General features: G+C 39.1%; 1 protein-coding gene across 6 annotated transcripts in view; it reads left to right on the forward strand.

Annotated features, from left to right (window-relative positions):
- The window catches only part of MAP3K7 (mitogen-activated protein kinase kinase kinase 7), a 50238-nt gene extending 39951 nt beyond the window's left edge, over window positions 1-10287 (forward strand). For 5 of the 6 annotated variants that reach the window (XM_031611228.2, XM_031611229.2, XM_031611230.2 and 2 more), the window contains 4 exons: window positions 1097-1205; window positions 3966-4027; window positions 4560-4675; window positions 7121-10287. In XM_031611228.2, coding sequence (XP_031467088.1) covers window positions 1097-1205; window positions 3966-4027; window positions 4560-4675; window positions 7121-7301 — 468 coding nt within the window. In that variant the 3' untranslated portion in view covers window positions 7302-10287. Of the gene's footprint in view, window positions 1-1096; window positions 1206-3067; window positions 3155-3965; window positions 4028-4559; window positions 4676-7120 lie in introns of all 6 variants that reach the window. The other variant, XM_031611234.2, reaches the window with a different exon arrangement.
- The last annotated feature ends 16199 nt before the right edge of the window (window positions 10288-26486 follow it).

Below are 26486 nucleotides of genomic sequence, written 5' to 3' on the forward strand. Positions count from 1 at the left end.
TAATGGGTATTTCACTGTAGAATCTTGCTATTCTTCAGACTGTAGCTTGACTGAAATCCTGGCTTTTAAAAATTAATTTAAGATATGATACTAGGAAATCGGAGTTATAAAGAACTGCAGCTTTCAGGTAACGTGCATTTCAGTGCTCCTTTTGAAAAACAGGGACAGCTAGTTAATCATTTTGTTAACAGTGCACTGTTTTGAAAATAATTGTCTTTTAATAGCATTTTTTCATTTGACATAAGTGTTCTCCTGCAAAAGATGGTGGGGTCTGTGCTTTTAAGTACTATAATGTGTTTATTTTGTGTCAGTGAGGAGATATATGAAATACAATAGTATATATTGTAAATTAGAATTCTGAAAGAGAAGCTAGGTACAGTAATGGTATCAGTGTTAGTTTATGTGCTTTGGTAAACAGAAGGTTTTAAATAGTCAAGCTTTCTATTAATACAGAATTTTGCTTTGGTTTTTAATTTGCTTTGAAGGAGAGAATTTCCTCAATTTCTAATTTAGCTTAATCAATTGTTTAAATGGATTGCTTTGATTAAACACTTTCATGCTTTCTGAGTATTAATCGTTTAAGTTCCGAGTTAACACAGGAATCACAATAAAAACTGTAGATTAATACTTTGCAGTGAAGTGCAATTACTAAAGTTCATTCCTTTATTTGAACGTAGTTGATGCTTAATCAATGAATGCAGAAATAAAACTTTATTCCTTCTTTATTTTATGGAGCTGATGGAATTCACCAAACAGTGTTGTAAAAACTACTCTGTGTAGTATAGTGCTTTTATATAAAGATTTTTAGTGCATTGTTCAACAGTCCTTTTCACTATGCTGAATAGGGAATATTGCATCCTTTTCTTTTTGTATGGTAAAGATGAAGAAGAGATGATGATGATGAAATCCATGCAATACATGTAAAGTATATGAAGCTGTTTGGAAAGCTTTCAGGGTAAAAGGTTTGCAAGAGGTCAGAAGGAATATGTATTAAGATTTCTTCACATTGATTTTTTATTTTAATGCCCTTTTGTAAAATAAATGTTTTGAAAAATCGTCTCTTAACTTTCCTTGTCACTTTGTTTTATCATTTCAGGAGAGTAGAAACAGCAGTAGATCATCTAGTCCTAGTGTGAGAATGATCACTACCTCGGGACCAACCTCTGAAAAGCCAACTCGTAATCCATGGACACCTGATGATGCAGGTAGTTCATTAGTTAAACATTTTAGAAGAGAAACAATTGATTATGGTATAGGGTATGTGCCTACGTATAGAATTAGGCAGTGAAAGTGACAGTCCATTTTAATGTCGCATAGGTTAAATCATTTTACTGTTGCTTTGTTTCGGACATCAGATATGAAAACTTTTTATAAAGATATTGTTAAATTACATAAACTTGTAGGAATTATGCTTGTTACAAAGTATTGTACATATGCAGTGATACGACTATTTAACAAAGATCTTTGAGCACCAGTTTTGGTTATAACGTGTTATTGTGGAGTGAGGGGAATGGACATCTTGCAGCATTTTAGTGTTGTGCATTTGTATTATGAATGCACAGATAAAGCTTTCATTGCTCTGACTTCTGGAAAGAAATGCTACTTAGGTGAGTACCAGCTGGAATACGTCATTTTTTTTTTTTTCTTAATCTATGTGTTGAAATTTTGCTCATACACAATATGCACATAAAATTTACTGTTCTTAAATGAACTAATCTAAGTAATTACTATAGCATTGCTGTTCTTTTATAAAGGTGATGAAAGGTGATTAAGACTATACAAAATAGCTGAATTTGATCTTTAAAGATAATAATGCATGCCATCACAAGAAGAACCAATACTAGACTACATGGAAATGATGGATCCCTAGAAATTCCTTTTTAGGATATAAATAAGATTTACATTTTCATTACCGGGTCATACCTCTTGAATCTTAGGCTTAAAATCAAGACTTAAATAACTCTATGATTCTTGATTCTTTGACTTCATAGTGCTTTAAATTCTGAAACCTTTCACTTGTGATCTGTTTCATCTTTGGCTGATCAGATTCTGTCATTCTTTTCCTGTAACCAACTGCAAAATGGAAATTCACATATGGACTGATTTTGTGCCAGCATATATATATATGCGTACTCGTATTTTACCAAATATAAGGTGATTCTGAATATAAGATGTGTACTTCTTTCCCCTGTTTTAGTGGGAGGAGAGCAGCATACTCTTGTACTTTGCCTCTTTGCTTTCTTCTTTCTGCCCATTATCACTTTGCCTAATCACACACTATGCCTAGTAGCATACAATTCCCAAAGCCCTTGCTTTCCACCATAGCCTACCCTGTGCTTTCCTTTGTGCTTCCAAGTTGCTTTGGACAGTGAGTGTTTACAGGAATTGCTGTTTGACATGGAAGCAATCTCTTACCATTAGTTTAATAGACAGTTTGCTGGGAACCAGAAGTTGCTTGTCTTACGCCAGCACAAAGGCAGTTTGTCCCAAATGTTTGGCCTTAAATGCAGCACACCGCTGGAACTAAAGTTAGGTCTATTACTTGGTGACTTTCTTGCTCACAGAAATCCCTCACCTTATACTCAGGTAAATACAGAATGTACCATGTGTATTTTTTCACATTAGGTTTATGAAGTCCATAAACAAAGGTTTACATTTTTAAATAGATAAATCAGTTTTCTATAAAAGAGAATGCATTAATAAGTAAATGAGGCAAAGTGATAATAAAATAAGGACGCAGCCAAATCTGATCAATCACAGGAAAAGTTACAGCTCTATGACACATAACCAGAAGCTCAGGAATGTAATCTGAAGTTTTTTGCATGCATTGATGTATTTGAAGCATTGCAATAATTCCCTTGCTGTAGCAGTATTCCATATATGGCAGTAGTCAAAAGCAGGGAAGGCCTTTAATATTGTTCTTATCTAAGACACTGTGGTGATTAAGTCTCTCTGATTTTTGTTTTGTTATTTTCATTTATTTTTACCACCTTCTAGTTTCCTTACAAGCATAGACTTAACCACTTTTTCTCCATTCCCACCCTCTTATTTCTGTTTCCTTTTGAAGCTGCTCTTGGAGATAGCGTAGTCTTTGAGGGCAACACCTTAGTTTCTCTACCACGACTACTCTGTGGCAGGTGCTTTTGGGGTATGGGTAAGCAGCCCCTTTTTTTTCCCCACCTACCCTCCTCCATATAATTCTCTAGTAGCAATAATGCAGCTGTAAAATCAGTAGTTTCTCAATGTGTCTTTACTTCTATGTCTCTTAAAGCTTAATGGTAACTTTGTTCTCCCCAAATTCCGGGCTTCCAAAAGATGCAACCTATAAGAATTGAGAACCATGTTATATATAGAATGAAAGAACTAGAGAAAGTCAGAGCAATGCAGTGTAAGAAGAGAGCAGCCAGACCCAGGAGATAGGCTGATTATTGGGTTCCTTGCTGTCCACAAAGCAGAGCAAAGGAGATGGATGCCCTAGAGCATGTTGTGAGGAAGATACAAACTCCTCACCAGGAGTTGGTTTCAGTACTGAGCTTTTTTTTATTTTGGCAGAGTTGGTTTGCACAGCTTCTAATTTTAAAATCATTAGATGCATGGCTGGCTGGCTGATCCTTCATAAACAAGAATGAAATGGCAGTTTTTTTTGTAAGCAGAGAATGTGATGGCAAACTGTGCAAAAATAGTATTTTTAAAGTCTGTATGCTGATAAATGACTTCTAGAAAGGTAGAATGATCACCTTAATCTTTATTTCTTCTTGAAATGATAGACCATAATTTTGAAGTTCCTAACTTTATCAGAAAAAAAAAAAAATCACCTGCCTTGGGATTGGAACACTGCTATTTCCATTTGCCTTTTCATCTTCAGATTGTGTATTGTGAAATAATGTAGTATTATGGTTTTTGTCCTATAAAAATAGAACTCCATTTAAAAATGCATTAAAATCTTATTGTTATTATTGTTACAGAGACCAATGGGTCAGATAACTCCATCCCAATGGCGTATCTTACATTAGATCATCAGTTACAGGTAACAAATATATGCTTTATTCTAATGTGTGAATTTGGGACTGCAAAATACAGTGCCACGTATTTACCTGTGTTTATACTCTGTCTAACTTTTGACCAAGGCTAAAAAAAATATATTATGTAATCTGAGATTGGTTGACTCAGATTTGATCAAGCTATTAAAAACAGCCTCTGGGAAACATGATCCATAAAACCAAATGTAATATGAGTGACTGTCAAAATAAGACATTCCTTCCTTGAGTTTTACTGAATCAAATTGTTGCATTCACTGTATTTGTTATGTGTGTGATTAAAAACTAGTTTGATTTTTGTTCCTTTTGATGAAGACACTGTCAGATAAATAACTGCAATTTGGAGGTTTGAGTTGACTTTGACATCAGTGCAGTAAAATTTTCCAGTGCGTGGTTTAACACTTATTTTTAAAAGCTTACCGTTTTTTAAAAGATGTTATAAATACTCTGTGGAGACGTTCTAACATGCTGTACACTGAGATATCAGTTCATTAGTTTTTAACATGTCTGATTTATTTTCAGCCTCTAGCACCATGCCCGAACTCCAAAGAATCTATGGCTGTGTTTGAACAGCACTGCAAAATGGCACAAGAATATATGAAAGTTCAGACAGAAATTGCATTGCTGTTGCAGAGGAAGTAAGTGATCTGTGACTGCTATTTCAGGCTTTACAAAGTAAAATTTCATAGACCATGATCGTTTTTCAGACCTAATCCCTTAGAAATACTGAACTACTCTCCACAGGTGAGATATTCAGAGAGGTAACTAAAGTTTTAATCAATATCAAGGCTTTCTTCTGGACAAGTCCACCTTCAAGTTTATGGGACATCGGCCTATGTACCATAGTAGTTATATTTGCATCATTGCAAATAAAAGATCTGGACTGTTGAGGAACCTTGGAATTTTATTTCACTCTCTGTCCAGTAAAAGACTTTCAATTGCATTATAGAATTTCAGATAATAGCTTAGTATTACTTATTTAACAGTTAGTTATTGTGTTATATCCAACATTTGTCAATCTGTATTTCATCAATCAGGATTACCAAGTCAAATATCATGTTTTTCTAGTAGGGGTTTTGGACCTAATTCATGAAAGCCATTATGTACTTTCTTATGGTGTACATGTATATGTGAAGAAACTGCTTGCATGTACAGTTGAATTGGAGCCAAAGTTATTGCTGATTCAGAATGTCCATTTGCATTCTGTTATGTTTTGCTTCTCATCATTTCTGTTTCCTGGTGCTGGGGGGCAGTTCTTAGAGGTCATAAATACTTAAGCTGGTTACTTGGTTTATTGCTACCCACCAGGGTCTAAGCCATGGCAGGCAAAGTGTTGTAAGAAGAGCTTGCATTGGTGTTTGTGGAATAGCTGAAGAACAAAAAAAAGTGCCTGTGTGTGTTCACTTCTGACTTAGCATCTTGAGAACATTTTTTTTTTTTCCAAGTACTGTTAGAATTTACATAGCTCATGAAGAAATGTTGAAACTGGAGTGAAGATCTTAATTTTGTTTTTATTTCCATTGTCCCTCAGGACTGATTGGCAATATAAAATTGGGCTTCTGTTTCAAAACTAATTCTTACCTTTTGATTTCTCCTTTTTCCTTTTTTCCCCCATACTGTCTGTATATAGATTTCTCCCCAGTTGTTTTTTCTTAATCAGAACATAATTGCCCTTAGGTGTGAAACAAAAAATAGTACTGTGGTTGATGTATTTAATGTTGTTTAAGGTAATAATTATTCTATAAAGGTTAAACTAATAAATTTTTTAACTGTAATTACAAACCACATGGCAACAATTAATTAAGAACATGAACTTTCTCCTCTACTATTTTATTGCTAGATTACTATTGGCAGCTTGCCTTCTTGTCACCTCATAAACAAATAGTAAAACAAACTGTATTCTATTTTGCTACATCCATTTTGTAGGATAAATTTTAGCAAGTTTGTCAGTGCATTTGTTCCTCTAAAATTGTTGTTTAAAAAACGTATTGAATCCCTAATGCATTAATTAAGTGAAATCACAGCTACAAAAATAATCTGCCTAATTTTGCTTTCCACTACTTTAAAATGTACAGTTCAAAGTACAAAACAGCATTTCAATGCGAAGTTGCCTGTTGCTGTGGTGTTTTTCTGAAGATCAAAAAAAAAAAAACCCCAAAACTTTAGCATGAATGATGTCATAAGGGCATGTAAAGCACAGAATACTGTTCTTACAGCTTTAAACTTTTGTGATGAAATCTTAACTGAATCACTCAGGTAATTCCAAATGTGGTTTTGTTTTAATGCTGTATGTAAATAATTAGGATGCTGGGGAAAAAAACAACTCACAACTTTATGTTTTATGGAAAATTGCAGTACAGAAATTAACAGATGCAATTGTAGAGAATTTGTTCTTCTAACAGTAGTTGCTAAAAAACATTTTAGATGATTACTGCATAAATTAGCTCAAGTAACAATTGTAAAAATATTCTGCCTGATTCTGCTTTCCACAGCTTTAGGAAGGTCAATTCCAAATAGAAAACAGCAAAACAGCATTTCACTAAAAACTGATCTAAATTATTTTGGTTTTGCCTCTTAAATTGCTTACTGCGTTGTTAAATGTACTAAGCAAAATTAGTATTAAATTTATGAATTTCTCTGTGGATCCTCAGATGTTCTACACCTGAAAGCTATTATTAAAAGGACAAGAGAAGAGATTGAGGCTGGTTTCCAGCTGTTTTAATGTTTGAATGTGGATTTGATTTGGACGAGAATTTCTCCCAGACTATTGTAAAGAATAAGATTTTTGTCAACTTAGTTTTTTGCACAGAATGTCAACTGCCATAAATTTAGACTGATGATCAAACAAGTATTTGAAACATATGAGGTCATCTTGAGGGACACTGTTTACTGGGCATGGTGGGGATGGGTTAATGGCTAGACTTGATTATCTAAGAGGTCTTCTCCAAACTTAATGATTCCTTGATTCTGTGATGCATTTCTGCTCAAATAGACGTTGTTTATAATTGATGGTATTTTTTTTTCCTTTGTTTTTTTTTTTTTTTCCTTTGTTTTTGTTTTTTTTTTTTTTTTTTTTACCGCAGGCAAGAATTAATAGCAGAACTGGACCAGGATGAAAAAGACCAGCAAAATACATCCCGTCTGGTACAAGAACATAAAAAGCTGTTAGATGAAAATAAAAGTCTCTCAACTTATTATCAGCAATGCAAAAAACAATTAGAGGTCATCAGAAATCAGCAACAGAAACGGCCAGGCACATCATGATTTCCTGGGACCTTTCAAATGAAAAAAATATGCACAGAAAAGACTGATTTTTTTTTTAATTGTTATTATTATCCCTTATTATGACAACTCATGAGTGTTAGCTTCTCGGTGTGATCTGTATTTGTCTGCTACACTTAACATCATTTAATTTTTCCTTTTCCTACGATGGACATCTGATTCAACAGGTTAATGAGATAAGGTGAGAAAACAGTGACTTGAATTAACCAACAGCCCTCAATATAAAGCGAGAACAGTGGCTGTATGCATGCTCCTTGTGTGAAGGCTAGCCTAACAAGTGTTAAAATGGCTGCTAAATTGTAAGATCTTGGTTTTAGTTTTTGGTGTTACCTCGATAAGAGCAAAACAAAAACTTTCCTGTTTAAGAATGGCTTTGTTCCAGTGTCTCATCTCAAACAAATTTATCATTATTATTTTCAGGATGTAAACATGCACCAAGCTGCAGAGGTGATGTTGGCTGACCAGAGTAATTCATGATGCATTAGTGATGCCTTTTATCTGTAGTCGTAGTATATTTTTTCCACCTGCAAAATGGTAGTCAAACTGATGCCAGCATCCTTGGTTCAGTGCTTGATAGCCCTGCATTTTGACTAATATATTTGTTGTAATCTTGCATTCATAAAATATTTGAAGTAAAACACTGTATTTTCTTTACTTTCTTGGGGGGAATGACATGCAGTTTCATGTAGTTACTGGGCAGCGGTTATGACAGTGATTCACTGGGTAAAATTGATCCCTTGTTTAGAAGAAACAAAAATGTGCAAAAACGTTTTTTAAGCCTTTAAAGCTTTTTTTCTCTGAAGCATTCTGAAAATGAAATTCAGAAAGCAAATTAACGCAATTTTAAATATTCTCTTCATTCCATTTCACATGAATTTTTTTTTTCTTTACAACTTATTTGCTGAACAGCAGTTGCCATAAATGCAAATAAGTTTGTTCTGGATAGGAAGAAAAAGGCTTGGGGAAATGAATTTATTTTAAGTAGCAAATTATGAAATGCAATTGAGTATGAAAACTGCGGAAACTGTTAAGAAAATGAGGGAAAAGGCTTAGATCTCCATCAGGAATCTCAGTTATTCCAGTCATTTGAGCATAGCCCATCTCAGAATGCCTGCTGCTGCCTTTGTGAATGAAGAATTGCATTTAATGAACTCAAGCAGGATAGATAATGATCAGAGTCATTATTTATCATTATTACATGAGAGAAAACAACTACAACTACTTGTTTACATTGCACATTTATTATTTGGTCTATGAGTTAACTTCTAACTAGTACAGAAATTAGGTATTTCTAAAGAGAAGAGAAAATTAGTCCTCACGTGAGCTCTTGGCGCACTCAGGTGTCGGCAGGGCTTTAACAGCATTATTTTGCAGAGGGAAAATAAAAATTTGAAATTTAGCTGCTGAGCCCTCAAAATATGAGAGGTAATATGAACTTCAGTTTGTTTATTTCAAATCAATAATTATTTATAGTAACCCATGAGCAGAACTTAGAAAAACATTAATGGTAGAAATATCACAGTATTTTCTATTCCCCTTCCTGTATACCTGATAATAAACATCAATACTCTTCTGCTTATCTGTGAACAACAAAAATGACCAACAGTTTACTGAGCAGCGTCACTCTGTCTTGAAAATAAATCCGCTGTTGGCAAATTTTTAGGAATAAGAAACATGTCCCACTTTTACTTAAATAAAGGAAGGGCTATCATTCCCAAAATCTTAGCAGATAATTTGATTAGTTAGATGAAACTGATATTGGGATCAACTTAAGGGCACACATATTTATAGTAAAATGTAATTGGTGGAGAAAATAACTGTAGTATTAGGAATAGCACAAGTTATCCAAAGCATTGCTGTTCACATACATCTGTCCATCTACCAAAATGGACTCACTCCGTGCTCAACAGCTTGCTTAACATGTGCTTAAGCATCAAGTAGAGCACATAAATACTAATGCTTGACTTGAGATGCATGGTAGATAATTACACATACAAAATCATTTCTCAGAACAGTTTTTACCTGGTTGCCTCATCGTAAAACAGATTTGCTTAAAATAAGTTGATACCGTATACAAAAAGTCAATTCATGGCAAAATTTGGATAATGAAAGTGAAAACAGTGCTTCATGGTACGTAATATAAAAGTCAGTTCTAACAATAGCTTTTGACTTTTTGGAGTTTACATTAAAAAGAATCTCAGATCACAAAACAAGTGCTGTACTACCGGCGCACTGTTGATCTCAGCTCCATTCAACAGCTGGGTTGTAGCGCTGTTCTTGTAACTTACAAGGGGAACTTGGAGTTTGGGCTTTGGCTTTCAAACTGTCTCTTTCTTAAATGCACCTTTTTTTAATTATTATTATTTGCCTATATTTTTCAGTGAAGTGTTCTGTGTGGCAAAATTTGTGTAAAAAAAAAAAAAAAAAAAAACCACCAAAAAACAGTAAAACGTACCAATTTGGGCTATGAAGATTTTAATAGCTTAACTTTCTAGTGACCGTTACTATTTTCATAAGGTTCTTGTTTTAAAGTTGTTTACAAATGTACTTTTCTTCTTTTGTTAAACTATCTGGAGCGTTCAGGAGGTTTTTCATGTACTCTTTTGTCCAGTTAAAGCCGTTCTTCTGGTAATGGAGGTGACACATCTAGTTTTGTCCGGGTAGGGCCTTCTAGGAGAGATAACAGGCTCTGCTTTTTGTTCAAGTATGTGTTCTGTAAGATACTGTGTAACTGAAAGTATGCTTCTGTACACTGTGCAGTTCTATCAAAAAATGCTTTTTTTAGGCCTGTTTTTTTTTTTTTTTTTCTGATGAGAAGCTGAAGATTGTAATTCAAAACTTGTATATAAAATGGTGAATGATTTCATATGATTCAGGAATTAGCAGTGTGGCTTTCTGCTCCAGGGTTTTAATACTTTATTAGGAATCTCATTAATAAAAGCTGTGCGACTTCCACAACAGATAATAATGCTCTTGCCAGGGCATCCTTGATCTCTTCTGGAATCCCACACTGGGTGGGGGATGATCATCACACAGTTGTTCCCGCCACCGAAAGAAAATTCTTCTGTTATTAGCTCTTCCCTTCCTGTGTGCAGAAGTGGGGCGTGGGATGAATATTCCTGGTCATAGCTGACTATTGAGATATTTTAAGAATGCCAAATCTTTCATATGGGTTCTGTGAAAAGATGAGCGCTCTTCTTGTGCTGTTCTTACAGATTCCTTTTCCTAGAATTTCTCTGTCCTATTTGTAATGGATTTTATTGTCTGAGAGCTTCCTTTGACATATCACAGATAGATGCAACCTTTAACTGTGTCCTTGCCTGTGAAGAACACAAAATCTTGCATCAGATCAGTTCTGAGCTGTTTTGAACAACTTGGCCACTACAGGTGTGCATTTGATCCCTCAGGAGGAGAGGAGAATCCCTTGCACGAGGAGAATAATCTTGGGAAAAAATAATAATCCATGTACATGTTTATGCACACATATACATTGTTTTATCTGCTTAACATGTATAATAGATATGGAGAGTTGCATCCAATCAGAATTTTGACATTTACTTTTACTTCCAGAACCTGCTGAGCTGAGGGAGGTAAGCTCTCTGTAGAAAGCTTTTATTTCCTGTAAATAGCATTTTAGCTTGCAGGTTAACTTAAAGGTTAAGTGGGCAGTGCTTTAAGAATCTGAGGTAAAGTGCCATAAAGACATATTCATATGGATGTCTATGTGGAAGAATGCACTGAAGAGCTGTGCCTGCTTGGTCCTTTCCTGCTTGTGGGAACAGTTCAAATTTTGAGAGTTTTGCTATGAGTATTTCAGCTTCACACCTGCACTCTGACTCCAGACACTGGGTGTACTTCATGAAAAAGCTGAACTAACTTTAAGCCAGATAATTTATTAACAAAATACTGTCTTAAAATTCTTTAAGAGCACTATAATCCCAGAACTTTAACCTGAACAAGCACTAACAGAACAAGTGAGCTCTATCTTGTGGGGCTGAAAGTGTGGCTCCTAGTTGGTGCTAGGGGACAATGAGGGTGGTGCTGCGCACCCTGACCACATTTTCCCCATCCTAAACTGCAGCTCTGAGCTCTGTCTTCACTCAGACCTCTCCCTGGTACTATGCAGCTGATGGTCTCAGTGTAAATACTAATCCCTGAACACTGGCATAGAAACCAGGAAAATGCAGGGTTCTTCCCTTTTCCCTCCCACTGATGTCAAGGGCAAGAGGCAGCAGAGCAGCTGCACGTAGGCTGCTCTCCTCTGGTATTTAGGCAGAAGACCAAGGATTGACTCCCATTCATATAGCATACGGGCTCAGCACACGGATTAGGTCACAAGGAAAATCAGAAAAAAAGAATCCCTGGTTCTAGGAGACTTGAAACTGATGATCTGGTAGGGTAGGTGGGCCTAGAGCAGTTGGGCCAACTGAGTGATCTGCCAAACCCCCATGATGGCCCTAGCAGCTCCCCTGGGTAAGAAGAGGAGTGGGCAAAAAACAGCATGAGAAAAGGAGAGCTGCTTGCACTGAGCCCTTTAAGCTGTGTAGCTAGTGCCAACACTACACAAATTTAAGACTGCTCAGATTTCCTTCTGAAGACAGGCAGCTACAAATTTATTTCTAAAAGAGGGAATAAGTCATCCCATGATGTGAGGATGCCTGTGTTTGCCCGACCATCACAGCAGGAGTGATGCTGAGGGTTCTTGAGAGGCCCCAGGGGGCTCTCCTTTTGCCAGATCCCAGGACTCTTCAGAACAGCTGCCTCCCAAAAGTTAAACCTGGTACGTGCAAATCAGACTCTTATTAAAGTTTCTTACATCATCAGTGGCAACCAGGCTAGAGCAGAGCCGCAAATGGTTAGGGAGGTAGGACAAGCTAATTTAGCTTGTCCTCTGAGCTCAGCCTGGAGCTGCATGCTCCAGGCACAAAGTATTTCTGTCACTCCAGGGCACGGACAAGGCCTAAGAGGTAGCAGAAGGAGCCATGCTGATGGGCGCAGCTGTGCTTAAAATAAGAGTGAAGTTCAGCAGCCAAAAGTGGCAGCCTTGGAGCAGAGTGCTGTTGTCATAGGGGGTTTAACAACCACTCCAGGTGTCCATGAGTGCTGGGAAACACTAAAGTTGTAGTGAAGTCTGAGGATTAGGTCAATCTGCTTATAGTTCTCTAAAACGCTATGTACAAGGAGATGCCTGAAGAGCAATGCAGGATTTTTGTTTAAATGGAGGGAAAAAAGAAAAATGAGTACACTATTTCCTATCTTTTTAGCAGGGAAACACACCTGTAGCTCTAGCATAAGGTATGGTCTGTGTGCACTGCTGAAGGGACAGCATAGGGAAACAAGAAGGGGCACGATTTCATAGTTTTATGAAATAAGTAGATAGATTTCATAGGGGCTCTATTTCATAGTTGCTTTCTGGAGTGCTCAAACCTCACAGGTCTTAAGGAAGAAAAGTAAAAAGCCTCACAACCACAGCCAGGGGAGCTGTATTGGCCCTCCTCAAAAAAGCTCCGTAGGTCAAAGTGAGTCTTCAGTCACAGCTGTTTCAGTTCTGATGTTTTAGGAGCATGTAATCACCTGCCCAAGTCCTTGGCCTTCACCTTCTCTGTGTAGATGTAGCTGCAGAGGTGTCAGATGAAGCATTGTTGTGTGCTCACAAGAGGGCTTATTTTATAACTGCTTATTGCTTTTCCTCTTAAGAAAAAAAATGAAAAAAAAAGAAGGAATTTGTATACATTTTAGAAATCTGAAATTTAGATCACTTGTTAAACAATACAGCAGAGCTCTCCAAACTGGTGATGTACTTTATAATTACTAGCCATAGCTCTTTGTCAGCCAGTGCTGCCAGCTCCTGAGTGTTTCAGCTATAGCAGGTTGAGAGAATGAACTGAATGTTTTAAAAGAAGCTTAAAAGTGCTGAGTGATTATGCTGTGGTCCCTCCTGCTGTGTAATGGGAAAGTATGTGCTGGTTCTTAAATCCACCTAAAGTACAGAGGTACTCAGGAGAGACATTCTTAGCTCTGTGCTCAAGCCACCCCAGTGGCACTCCACATGGTGAAGGTTTTTGCAAGCTCTCCCAAACCTCCTTGCTGCCAGCTCTGTGGTGTGACCTGCTGCCCAGCCAGGAGTGCTCAGAGGAACATCTGCACCCCCAGGCAGGTCAGAAGCTGAGTGCAGCATCAGTGTTGCTAGGGCTAGTTGCATAAAATATTGCTGTACGGTATGGCAATGGATTGCAAGCTATGCTGTTCACTTCTTAACTTGGCATGGATACAGATCCCTTAAGAATCAGATGATGAATGCTAAGCACTTTGAGCTCTCCTCAACCTTTATGATCCAATGTCTGGTGTTGGACTAATGTTCCCCATGGTATCAGCTCAGACCTAATTACTGCGGTGTGAGTGATGGTAGTGCACTAATGCTGGCTCTGGTTGCTTTCAGCCACAGCAAAGTACAAAAATTTTCAGCATGATTAAAAACAAGCAGTGGCTCTAAGGATCGTTTTTGTTTTGTTCCAACAAGATGAAGGAAAAGAAAACTGCAGGTTGTTCTTTATTTTCCAGAGCTGTTTGTACTTGTCAGGGTTGGAAATCTTATTCCAGTGTATCTAGGACAGCAGCCAGTGGGAGAAGCCCCTATTGCTGTGAATTTGAAGATGTTCTCTCAGCCTTGGAGCAGGCAGCCAGGGGGACACTGGGAGTATTCATCACAGCACTACTTTCCATTAGCTTTATAACTAAGGGAATGGGGTGCTTTTCCACAGCAGCTCAAATAACAACCCTGATTTAGACTCCTGAAGTGGGTGATGCAAAGCAGATAGCACCCTGCCTTGTGCATCAGCCTCCCCAGAGATTGTACGAATGGGCATGGGAGGGATTGTTAGCTGTCTGATGTTAGCATTTGTGAAGACCCTGACAGCTCCCCATCTGTCAGCATCCATCAGTGAACAAAACCTGAAATGATACATACACCCATCTTGACCCCGCTATTGTGTTTGTGATGCTGAATATGTTCTGGGCCTAAAAACTGCCAAACATGGAACTGACCTGCAATTCTCATGTTAAGAGCACACAGCATAACTTGCCCTATAATTTTGACCACAGATAATGTTTTGAGATGCAAGAGCCAGAGTTTTCAGATCATGGTTGGAAATAGAAGTACCACAAGCAGCAGACCCACGTGTGCCCTTGGTGCGTCTCCAGCAGAATTGCAGCACAAGAAGTCATGCAGTCACCACACCTTCACCTCAGAGCAGAAGGGGATGCTAAATTGTGGCTGTGGTTTTGCAAGGGAAACATCTCTGATGTAGGCTAACGTCACCAATTTGCTTGGTGTTTGCCACCCAGCAGACAAATGAGTGACGTGAATCATTACCAGCACCTCCTACATAAGCCTGTGACCTAGAGGCTCTGTATCCAAATTCTTTTCATTAATTGCACTGTGGGGCAAGGATAGATTTAATTTCAAGGACAGGAATATTAACCTCAATTTCCTTCCCTAATTGAGTGTGGAGAAACTAGAGGCGCGAGGGAAGCAAGGAACAAGGATGTGGGTCATTAGCAGTCATCTGGTCTCGCGGGCAGCAGTATCTTGTAAAAATGTCACTGCAGCGACCAGAAGGCAAGAGCTTACTTGGCAGCAGATAGAGCATCAGTAATAAGAAGACTGACAGGAATGACTGGGTTTTCACTGCTTATTTAGATGCACAACTCTTAGCAAAGGCTTATAATGGCAAATATCTCACAACAATTCATAAGGTTATAACAACAGAACAAGGACGCAGCACAAGGACTGTGTATGATGCTGGTCACACTGAAACTTTTTAGGGGAAAAGGATGTGTATGTAGCCATTAGGCAGGCTTTTATTGACAGCATGTCCTGCTGGCAGAGTAGTTCTTACCTGAGACACTTCCCCAAAACCTTCTAAGCATGGTTACAGAGATCCAGAGGCCTGAGGGATGGTAGCTGACCTTCCAAAATGTCCATACCTGATTTGGGAGTCAGGTATGGCTTTCCTGCCAGTTCATCTGGGATTTTCTCCAATGGGTTCCAGTGATCCTATTCCTGGTGAAGATGCAGGTAAGCAGCACAAATTGGGGGTATTTCTTACACCTGGAGAGTGCTTAACTTCTAGGCCAGAAAAGATTGAGGCATTTTTTGCTGCTGTTTGCTAAGTTGATTGGACTGGTATGACTGGAAGTTTATCAGCCACTTGCAATACAGTCTGACTGTTGTGAAAGAGGGATAACAATGCATGAAGGATACATCATTTGGAGACACATAGCAGTGTCTCCATCTTCACATGAGACATGTCTCCTGCGTAACAAGATCTTAATAACAGACAATGGGTTTGGAGCCTGCTACATACAGCAGCTGACTCTGTTGAATCCTGCTCAGAATCATAACTATTAATGAAACAAAGCAGTCTAAGAGACACCTTTCTGGTAATGCCAAAAAGAGCTTTACAATTCAAGGAGAGAGGAAAATATTCTAATCAAAATGAACTGTTACTTGCTAAAAATTCTGTAAAATCATTGAAAATTCTGATTTTTTGTTGTTGTTCAAACTCCAAGTAGGAGTTTGTCAGAGATCTGTTTATGTTACACACTTCAAGACTCTCCTTACAAGTGACTGCATTTCATTACTTCAAAATTCAGTGGAGTTATTGAAGAATTTGCCTAAAGCTGCATCTCCACATGTAAAGCACATTTGAAGAAAGAATTTCTCAAGGTTTTTTCTCTGCTATTTAGGAAATGCAAGTTCATTTTCCTTTTATGAAATCCAGCACTGGCTGCAAAACCATAAATAAAATACATTACTTTCTTGTGGCAGCACTGAAAGAGCAAAGAAAAAACAAACTTTTGTTTCACTTGATGTCTAGAGAAAATCTCTATGAAACAGTGAATTCTGCTGATCTCCTGACTTGGCTCAGTTACTCTCAGCTCCGAGAGTCCCATCATTTTGAGAAAGCTAGAACTCACTTGTATGGGAATTTTAGAATCACAGCCTGAACCTCTGATTGATCACTTGAGGAAAGCATTGTGTCAGTTACAGGAGCTCAGGTGAAGGCAATTCACCTGTGTGACAGGAAGGGGTGGAGCCTGGCTGCACCTCTCCTAGACCCCATTTCATGGCTGACTGCCACTGAGGAAGGATCTCTTCCTGGAGATTGTTCTCTCTGGAGTTTTCTTGTGAGCTCGTGGCACAGGTGAGAGTTTTCATGATTTTTTTTTTTTTTTAATTATCCCTTTCTGTCATGATAATCTTTCTAGCTATACGTTCTGTAAATACCAGCCTAATCACTCTGTATATTTGTTGATTATATGCCACTTGATTTGAAAAAGCGGGCAGGATTCTCTTTAGCCTGTAGTGATCCAGGAAGTAGAGCCACATTCAGAAGGGCAAAACCAAAAGCTAGCACAGAACAGAAAGGCATCGTGTTCTGTTTGCTCTCTGCACGCCACTGCTGTTTTACTGAAGATCCGATTTTGTTATCTCTTTGTAGAGAGCAACCCCCTTGCCTTCTGCAGAAACTTGAGCTGCTTAGCTCGAGTGCCCATCTCTCATGGGAACTCTCACCCAGCCCCAGTCAGGGAGCTACCAAAGCCAGCATCCTAATAGGGGAACTCCTATCACCTGGGTCACCAGTACCCTAAATTGCACCAATAAGACCGACTGCATCCATGGATGTGTTTTAAACTAATTATTAATCTCATTTTCTGGTTTTACTGGATATATGATTTTGAGAGATATGTATTTATTTCTATATCAATATATGTCTGACATGTACAGATTATCCTCTAAGTTCAAGCAAGAGGAAAAGGGAAAATAGGTCCTTCTGCTCTTTGCTGTGTATACTTGTGGTGAAAAGCACTATGTTTTTACCACAAGAGTGGTAATAAATACATGCAGTTTTTCTGCAGTTCTTCAGTGTCAGCTTTGCAACAGCCAAAACATAATGTTTGTGCTTTTAGGAGTAGAGCTGGATCTGCAAGAAACTACAATAAATTTTAAAAGTTAATTAAGCAATATGGAGAATGCCAGCACAGGCTAAATCATTTTGTAATTACCCTCCATGCCAGCTATAAATGGATTACACGTGTCACTGGAGAGGTAAAATGCTGCTGTTTTGATATTATGAATAACAACAACAAAAATCTTCATTTTAAAAGATTTTTTTTTTTTACATTTTACACTCCTCAGTACTGAAAGTTACTTCTTATATAAAAGGCTATGCTAGGATTCTCCTCTTATTCAGGAGAGGGAGAGCATGAGCTAGCGAGGCTGGGGACTTCAAGTTTTAAGCAAATAAAAGGCTTCTGCAGCACATGGAGAAGAATATCTACTGCAGATGTTGGAAGAATAGAAGGCCTGTCAAGTACCCAAGTGGCTTGGCACACGCAGTGTAGTTTTGATCCTACCGGTGTGCTTCAGTGGTCATATGGCAGATAAATCTTCTTTTCCTTTTAGTGCTTTCCCATGTGCATTACTTCTCTCTTATTCACTTTCTCTCTGTTGTGAACTTAAAGCAGGCAAGCAAGAACAACATTTTTGACTTCTTTTGAGGTTATTCAGTATGAGGTTTGACTATTTCATTTTTCATCATAGGCAGTTCATTTTCTTTTTCTGCCTGCTCTCAGCATTTGGGTTCTCACACTTTTTTTTTCATGAGCCCATCTACTTGTATGTCATAGAATCATAGAATTGTTTGAGTTGGAGGGGACCTTTAAAGGTCATCTAGTCCAACTCCCCTGCAATGAATGGGGACACGTGCAGCTAGATCAGGTTGCTCAGAGCCCCATCCAGTCTTCCCTTGAATGCCTCCAGGGACGGGGCATCCACTACTTCTCTGGACAACTATTCAGTTGGATAGGAAGAGTGCAGCAGTTTGCAGCTCAGAGGTGGAGAGGTGGGTCTTGGATTCCCAGCAGTTGAGAGGCCTCTGCTGTAGGAGGGCTGAGCAGCAGAAGGAGGCAGGGTTTTGAGCTGAGTTGTTCACAGAGATCTTCAAAATGTGGTAACTGTGACAAGAACTTGAATAAAGACCCAGCAAGAGAAAAATGGTGCCAGCAGCCATTATGGTCCCTTTTGTGCAAGGCAATTTTTCTCTTATATTAACACGTCAGTGCACTGAGGACTTCATGCTTGCTAAGAGTCTTTGTTCTGTGATTTCCCACAGAGCCACGAATTTTGTTCTACTGAAAGCTATGATTATGCAAAAATGATTTTTTTTTTTCTTTTTTTTTCCCTACCCTTCAGAAGAACATCACTGCTTTTGAAGAAGCAGCCCCACTCTGCAGAGAAATCTCCCCAGGCCTGGCAACCTAAAAACTTTGGTTGTCATTGAGCGAGCCTGAAGTTGTGCACGTATTTCATTTCAGCAGAGGCCTGGGAATGCTCCCGAGCTGATTAAACTGTGCTAAGTCATCAGCTGCTGGTGCTGAAAGCTGATCTATGACTTGGAATTGAGAATTGCAGTGGGTTCCTCATTTACATACAGACTTGTTGGAAAGGAGCATCATGCTGATATCTGTTCAATGCACAACGATGCTTTAATGGGTGCAAAGTGGTTTTGTGTCTGAAATTTGGTGCTGCTAATAATTTAGGAGCACATAAAATGTCCACCTGGGAGGAGGCTGGAGCTTCCAGCTACTGCAAAGAGCCACCATAAAACCCAGGCTGACCCAGATGGCAGCTGGACAGCTTGGCCCCAGAGAAGTTGGATTTTGGCTACTAGCAACAAGTCATCTTAGGGCTTTCAGAAATCAGCCTTGATTGACTTGCACAGAACACAAATTGATTGGACAGATTATAAAGGAAATCAATGGCTAAACCTCACAGATGACTCATCAAACCAGGTAGACCTCCTGCCTGGCACAAAAGATGCTGTCAAATCACCCTGAAACAAGGCAGATTTGCTTGCAGCCATGTGCTCCCTCTGCTTTCTTGCAGCAGTGCAGCGGTTTGGAATCTGCTGGTGATTTACCTGCATGTGACAAAGAGGAAGGCGAGGCATGTTTTTTGCATTTCTTTCTGCACCATCAGCGTGCCATCTCACAAGAGGCACGCACAGAAACCAGAGGGGTGGAAAAGCCAATTTTCCTTTTGTTTACTTTCTTGAAACCATGGTGAGAAACTATTTTGGTGGATCTGCAGTCTGTTAGAAGTGTCCATTGAGCAGATTTCCACTTACCTTAGCAGAGCTCTGGTGATTTACATCAGTTGAGAATCAGCTCATCGCTTCCTTTAAAGCTACTCATATCATCCTGTGGTTAGGAGCTCTCTAAGCAGCATTTCAACTGAATTTTTAAAGAGAAGAAACCCTCAGTGAACTTTCTGATGCAAATACAAGTTTGAAGTGATATTTCACAGCAATAATGTAGTTAATTTTCTTCTTCCAGAGTTTTCAGTGAGCTTCAGTGCTATTTTACATGTTATAACCTGTTTAATAAAAAAGGGATGTTCCAGATTCTTGGTCTCTGTATCAATATTTGTACTTTGTATTACATTTTACAAAAACCATTTTCACAAACCTTTTTATTTGAACTCAGCATGTTAAACATGGTTTTCATGAACCTCCGATGTACTATCAATAATTTAACAAGCACAAGGCTTACAACTTAGCTAAAGGTTATCATCTATAATATATACAGCTGCTTGCATTTTCCCAGAAGCAATGCAATTTGACCTTTTGCTATACAAAGGAGTAAGCTGTTTCTGCATGATGAGACTGTGGTTTTCCTCTTCATTCTGCACTGCAAGCATTGCATAATCTTGAGTTTAAAAAAAAAAAAAAAGGAAAAAAAATTAAGTTGCAAGGTGTTTATGCTGGAAAACAAATACAAGCACTACTGTACTCTCTTGAACACTGTTGTTATACTACAGTGTAGAACTTCATATTGCAAGTGTTTTGGAGCCCTATCGCAGTGTAACACTGCACTCCTGAGGATAATTATACCTTTGGGAGCAATTCACTTTCTCCTCAAAATGAAGCCATTTCCCCAGACATGATGCATTTTCAGATGAGCCACAATGACTTGAGGGGCTTTGGTTACATGTTTAGGGTGATGCTGGCTGTCCACTGAAATGAATGGGACTTAGTTTCCTAAAAGTCCAAGTTGCTTTTGAGAACAGGCATTACACAGCCAAGTCATTTTGATCTGGCATCACAGCTCTGTTAAAAAAAACTCTGCTGTTTTGTTGTGTGTCAGCAAGGCCAAGATTGTTCTTCTCTCTCTACTTCTCTTTTCAACTTCTTCAGTCACCAGTACTCTAAAAACAGAGGCTCTTAGACCTACAGTGACACAGTCCACAGAAACTTGACACTCAGCCTTCCTATACAATCACATGGGTACAAAAGCGGGCTTCTGTTCAAGGTCAAGTGCTGGGGGGTGGGCTGAAGAGACTGGTCTTCCACATGCATTCCTATTAGAGACATAGGTTCCAAAATTGGGTGCAAGTAAAATTTGCAGTGTGGTCCTACTAGAATTACAATTGCAAAATCACATGAAGGAGTTTTGTGTTTGTAATGAAACCCCAAATTGGCTGGATTGTAGGATTTGGGGGTATTCTAGCCCTCCCCAAATTATTCACCAGATAAGAAGCCTTTCATTGGGTGGGCAATTTTCTGGACTGCTTCTCAGTGCTGTGGTACCTCAGCAGTGGGTTTTGGATGAAGTCTTTTGAGATGCTATTTTTCCAACTTACTCTCTCAGCAAAGCATCACTGACTTCGTGAAAGAACTCTCTTTGTTCCCTCTGTGGATCAGCACTGAAGCAGGTAGGAAATATTAGGCAATCCATTATTGTAAAAGAAAGATTGTTTAAACCAGAATGCCTGGAAGCACCTTAACTCTAGACAACTGGAAGTCATTTCTAAAACTTCTTACTCAGTAAGAATCATTTAATTCTTTGAAATGTGGGCCGTTTTCAAGTCATTTTCTATAACAAATCAGACTAGCTCAATCTGTTCATCACATTTTAGTAATATAAAAGGACATAACTGAATTTTATTTTAATGGTAATTGCAAACTCATGCAGAAAATGTAAATGCACACTTCCCGATTAGCTTGCAGCATAAACCACAGCTTCTATTAATGTATTCCAATTTGTAATTCTTTGCACAGTATGAGATTTGAAAGCTGTGATTAAAATTAATTAGGTTAAGTAAAGTTTATCCCCCCTGAGCACTGCTATTTGAAGAAAGAAATAGTAAAACACTAGCTACATCTGGCACCGCAGGAGGTTAAAGCATCACAAGGAATAGCAGCATTGCTTTTGTCAAAGGAGTCGCATGCTGATCTTTTGGCATAACTTAAGCACCGTGTATTCTTTCCGAGAAGCTAATTGGGAGCTGTTAAGTTGCTCTTCGCCTCTTGTAAATGCTCTGGAGCTACAGCATCTGCATGAGCTGAAGAGTCAATCTTTGTAACAGAACAGATGAACAGGGAACATCATTGCTACCTAGACCCTCCACAATGGGATCTGAATCTCCCAAGTTCAAGAGGAAGCAGAAATGTTGTCCTGAGGAAGCTCCAGCCCTTCTGTTCTGCAGCAGCAAAGCTCATGATACTTTCATTTGTTAGTTCAGTAGCCCAGGATGCTGGCTGGAAACACAACACGACATACTGTGTAGTGCATTTTAGATTCTGGTCTGCGACTCCAGAGGAAGCAGCCAACACCCCAGATCTGGTCTTCTGCCATAATCTTTCTTCAGAACAGTGAATAGACTAATTGAAATGTTCTTTAGCAGGTGAAGCCTTTTACAATCATCATGTCTCACAGCTGAACTCTGCTACTAGTTATTGGGTATTAAGCATACTTGGCTCAATAACCAGATCTGGTCTAGAAGCAGGAAGGTAGATTTGGAGATTGATACAGTTTGGTAACTCAGACAAAACCTTCACACCTTTCTGAAGAAGATGGACTCTGCCTATTGAGGAAAGGTAAGGCCAGTGTGTCAGATAGCTCTTGCAAATGTTTTTGCCCTGCTAGTGAGTGCTCCATTTGCCTTCTCTTCCAGCTGGAGTTCCCCTATAAGCTGCACCTAACATAATGCTCCCAAGAGTTATTTTTGCACACCTAGAGACTCTCTGTGCTTTTGTTGTCACCAGGATCTGCCTTAGAAATTCAGTCAGATGGGAGAAATAATAGAGGGTGTGGTCCAGGCACGGAAAACAAAGCATCATTGCAAAGCATGAAACACTTAACCCACAGTGCTCATCAGACATTCCAGCAGATGGCAGAGGAGCTCACTAATACAGGAATGTTCCCCAGGTGAAGCCAATTCAAAACTGGGACAAACCTTGTGGAGGAGAAGAATTTCAAAATCTAAAACAAGAATCTAAAGCTCAGTCCAGGTCAGCAGTGAAGTCTGAAAAGATGCTTTTTGTTTTCAAAAAAGATTATGTTAATGGGCATGGTGATGATAGGTCAGTGATTGGACTAGATGATCTTAGTAGTCTTTTCCAAACTTAATGCTTCCATGATAACTATATTCCTAATTGTGTCATGGCACCTGATTAGGAAAGAAACATCCATGAATTCTGATGTTGTTATTTTCATTCTAGGCCTATGTTTACAGACATGGGCACAGCAAAACATCAGGTTTGGTGCTTTTCTCACCCAACCGATCAGCTTAAATTCTCTCACCTTGTTTCATTCAGACTGACTGCAGCCTGAAGTCAGGAGCTATACACAAAGAACAGCCCCAATGGAAGCTCAAGGCTGTGCTCCCACATGTGGCAGAGGAAACAGGCATAGTCTATCACTCAAGGCAAAATTGATTGTTTCTATTTCTTCAGCATATGAATTGAAAAAGAAGAAACATAAAATCCCATTGAAAATAAAAATGTTTTATACTTTTTGCCTGACAGGAATTTCTGGACAAGTTTTTTTTTACTGCCTGTAGTATTTCTGGATTAGAAGGAAAGGCCAGACAATATATAGTCATACAATCCTTTAGCTACACAGCTGTCCAAGCCAGTAAAAGCACCACCATTGGGGTGGTAAACAAAAGGGAATGAAAGGAAGAAATGAAGCCTTTGTAGCATTTTGCAAAGCCACAGCTCTGCAAGGCAATTCATTATTTCTCAGGCTCAGGAGGAGTCTCTGCAGTCTCTGGGTCTATCATCCCTTCAGTGCAGACCAGGTGGTAACACCCAGTCATTTCTTTTATAAGCCTGTAATTTACCTGAGCTACAGCCATGTGCTTTAGCAAAACAGCAGGAAGAATAGAGTTTCATTAGATCTGAAACAGCAGTAAATCCTCACTGACAGAACAGTATGAGACTATGAAGCCTAGTGGATGCAGTGCTTCCAAGACATGAGCGATGGGAGGGCTCAGCTGGTTGGGGTCTGCTGTAACCAACTTAAAGGACTTCCATCCCACCTGAACAAAAGATCTCATGGCATCCTACCATCCACAGGGCTGCCAGAAGACTAGAGTGGCTCTGAGTTTTGCATTCAATCAAATGCAAGGAAGAGACTGCATAAAACAGACCACAAAAGCCACCTACCTTACTAGCACCAAGATTTTGTATTTTTAAATATCATAACCAATCCCACTCCTTCCAGCTGTCTACTTTTGTCACTCTTCTCTTTCACCACACCACCACTGCTTTCCTCTTCCTGCCCTTCCGTACTCCTCACCCCACTGCAGTGTGTACAAGCTTAGCAGAATGCGTGTGATTGTTTGTTGAAGAAGTCTGAGAGCAGTAGAAGGAAAAGACATGATAAAGTATACAAATAGGACGTGATGGCTGTTGATACTGGAAGCACAGATAGCAGAGAGTGGAAGCATTGGTGTGGTGGCAGAAAACCTTGGAAAAAGGAGAGGCAATACGTGAGGTTTTGGCAGCTGTGAAAAGAAGTGAAGGCCAGAATGGGACTTGGGTAAAAGAGGTGGCCTCCATTCACCTTTTCATGCTCTATTTTAGGAAGTACAAGAATGACCAGTATGAGCTTTTGCAAAGAACATTCAGCTCTTCCACCTGCTCTTTGACAGATGCTTAGAGACACAGGGAATAGGTACAGAGATGTTTCTGCTGGCAAAGTCTCCTAGGCTTGGATAAGCAGCAATTTAGGTTTTTCTAGATGTAGAGGTTGCAACATAAGTTATCGTGTTTCATGAACATGTGTTTCCTTGCTGCTGAAGCACAAAATGAAACCAGCTGTGCAGCACCTTGAAAATGGTGATCTTCCCACATAATACTTACCCTAGAGGGCTCCCTTTTGCCATGTACTTAAGGAAGATGATCTGTCATGAAGAATATTTATGGAGAAAGGATTGTGAGATCAATTTTTCTATTCCTCCATGGTTTAATATTGTTTCTGCAGGTGTATTTTTTCAAAGGCTTGGCAAGCCTACTTCAAATAAACTTCCTCTCCTTCCCTATAGAGTTGATAACCATCTAGTAGACCACTCTGCAGTCAGTACTTATTAAGTTATGAGTTAATAAGAGAAATTTGGTCACGTTCTGAGTTTGGGAGAACCAGACCATTCTCGCTGTAGCTCATAAATACCAATATGAACTGTCCAGTGGAAAATGTGCAGTGGTGGAATAGGTATGGAAGTACTTGTAAAAGTCAAAAGCCATGAAAAGAAGAAAAAAGAGGAGCTTTATCTCAAAGTTTCTGGCAGGAGATTGTTGTTGTAAGAGACAGATTTCCAACTGGGGCAGCCTATCCATGCACTCGTGGTGCAGAGCTAGCTAGACAGAACTAGTTCAGCAGTTGAGGAGGTAACTCCTAAGCTAATGCATTGTCCATTGCTCTTACACTGGCTTTTGCTGCAAGAGCTTTAAAATGAATTTTCTTTTTGTTTTGCTTTATGCCTGAGAGACCTATTTTGGGAGAGAGGCAATCCTCCACATAATAGATCTGAAGAAATCTTGTAATCAACTGCCATTTGATGGCAGGGTAAACTTTCACTACCCTGCATGGTGGCACGGTCCCAAGGCATTGGATTAGTGAGGTTACTCTGCACGTGGGACTTTGCATAAGGAGACACTAATATATTTCTGCTGGGCTGGCAAAAGTTCGTAACAAATCTGCAGTGCTCCTTCAAAGATCACCATAAACAATTCAGTGCTCTCATTAGTGTCTACACCCTGCAAATGTTTAAACCACAAGAAACCACAAACCACAAGAAACCTGCGAACTGAATAAACAGCTGCTGCTCTCAACTCAAAATCAATTATACAAGATTCTGCTAATAGACAGGCATTTGCTTTCCAAAAGCAGATTTCATATTATCAATATCGATGTCACAATTAGACTGTAGCTAAGCTTTTAGGAGTTTAAATGAATTCACAATAATATCGTTAAGGAAATTATCACTTCAAAAAAGAAGTTCTAAAATGTCAAAAGATAAAAGTGATACAGGATGTGGATGTATTAACACCTCAGGTAAATGGGACTCATTAGCTACAATATTTCATACATTACAATCTAAGGTATGCATATAAGAAAAGATTCCCTTGGGTTTTTGTGGATCACGAGCTCTCTAGGTCTTCCCCCATATTGTTGCCTGAATTGTCTTAACACAGCAATTCAGTATGTAAATCTGGCTGCCCTCACACTAAAGAAAGCACTACCATTAGATCCTAGGCTTTAATTCACTTTTGGTTTTGTGTCCAGGGCACTCAGAGAGTGTCAGGGCACTCTGGCTCACGCTAAAGCAAATCCAGCCCATCCTGGAGAGCAGGCAATGGGGGAATACTGAGGTGTCTCTGAAGGGTCTGAAGGTCCTTGGTGGATCTTTCTGCCAGGAGTTTATCTCAGTGCTTCCCAAATCCATTACACATTTCCCATAGACACAGTGAGGAAGAGCAGGCCTCATGGGAGGAATGCTGTAGTGCTGGTGCAACTTCTGGGCTTCAGTCCTTGTTTGCTGAGGGAAAGGTCCAGGGTGCCATTCAAGCAGATAGGCGTTGTCTTCTGGCCAGTGAGTCATTCTTCATGACAGCTTAGATGCTAATCACACCTACCTTTGTAAATAACGTGGGCCTCAGATCTTTAGGGCTGACACAAACCTGCAGGATGTTGTTCACACCATACAGGTAACTACTGCCTTTCTGCAGCTTGTCAGGAAGCAGTCCCAGGCAGTGTCTCAACATTTATGAGAGAGTACCAGTGTGCCTAGAGCTTGCTAATTAACTGCATGGACAA

Source organism: Phasianus colchicus, chromosome 2 (assembly GCF_987193195.1).
Source record: "Phasianus colchicus chromosome 2, bPhaCol1.hap1.1, whole genome shotgun sequence".
Taxonomy (NCBI): Eukaryota; Metazoa; Chordata; class Aves; order Galliformes; family Phasianidae; genus Phasianus; species Phasianus colchicus.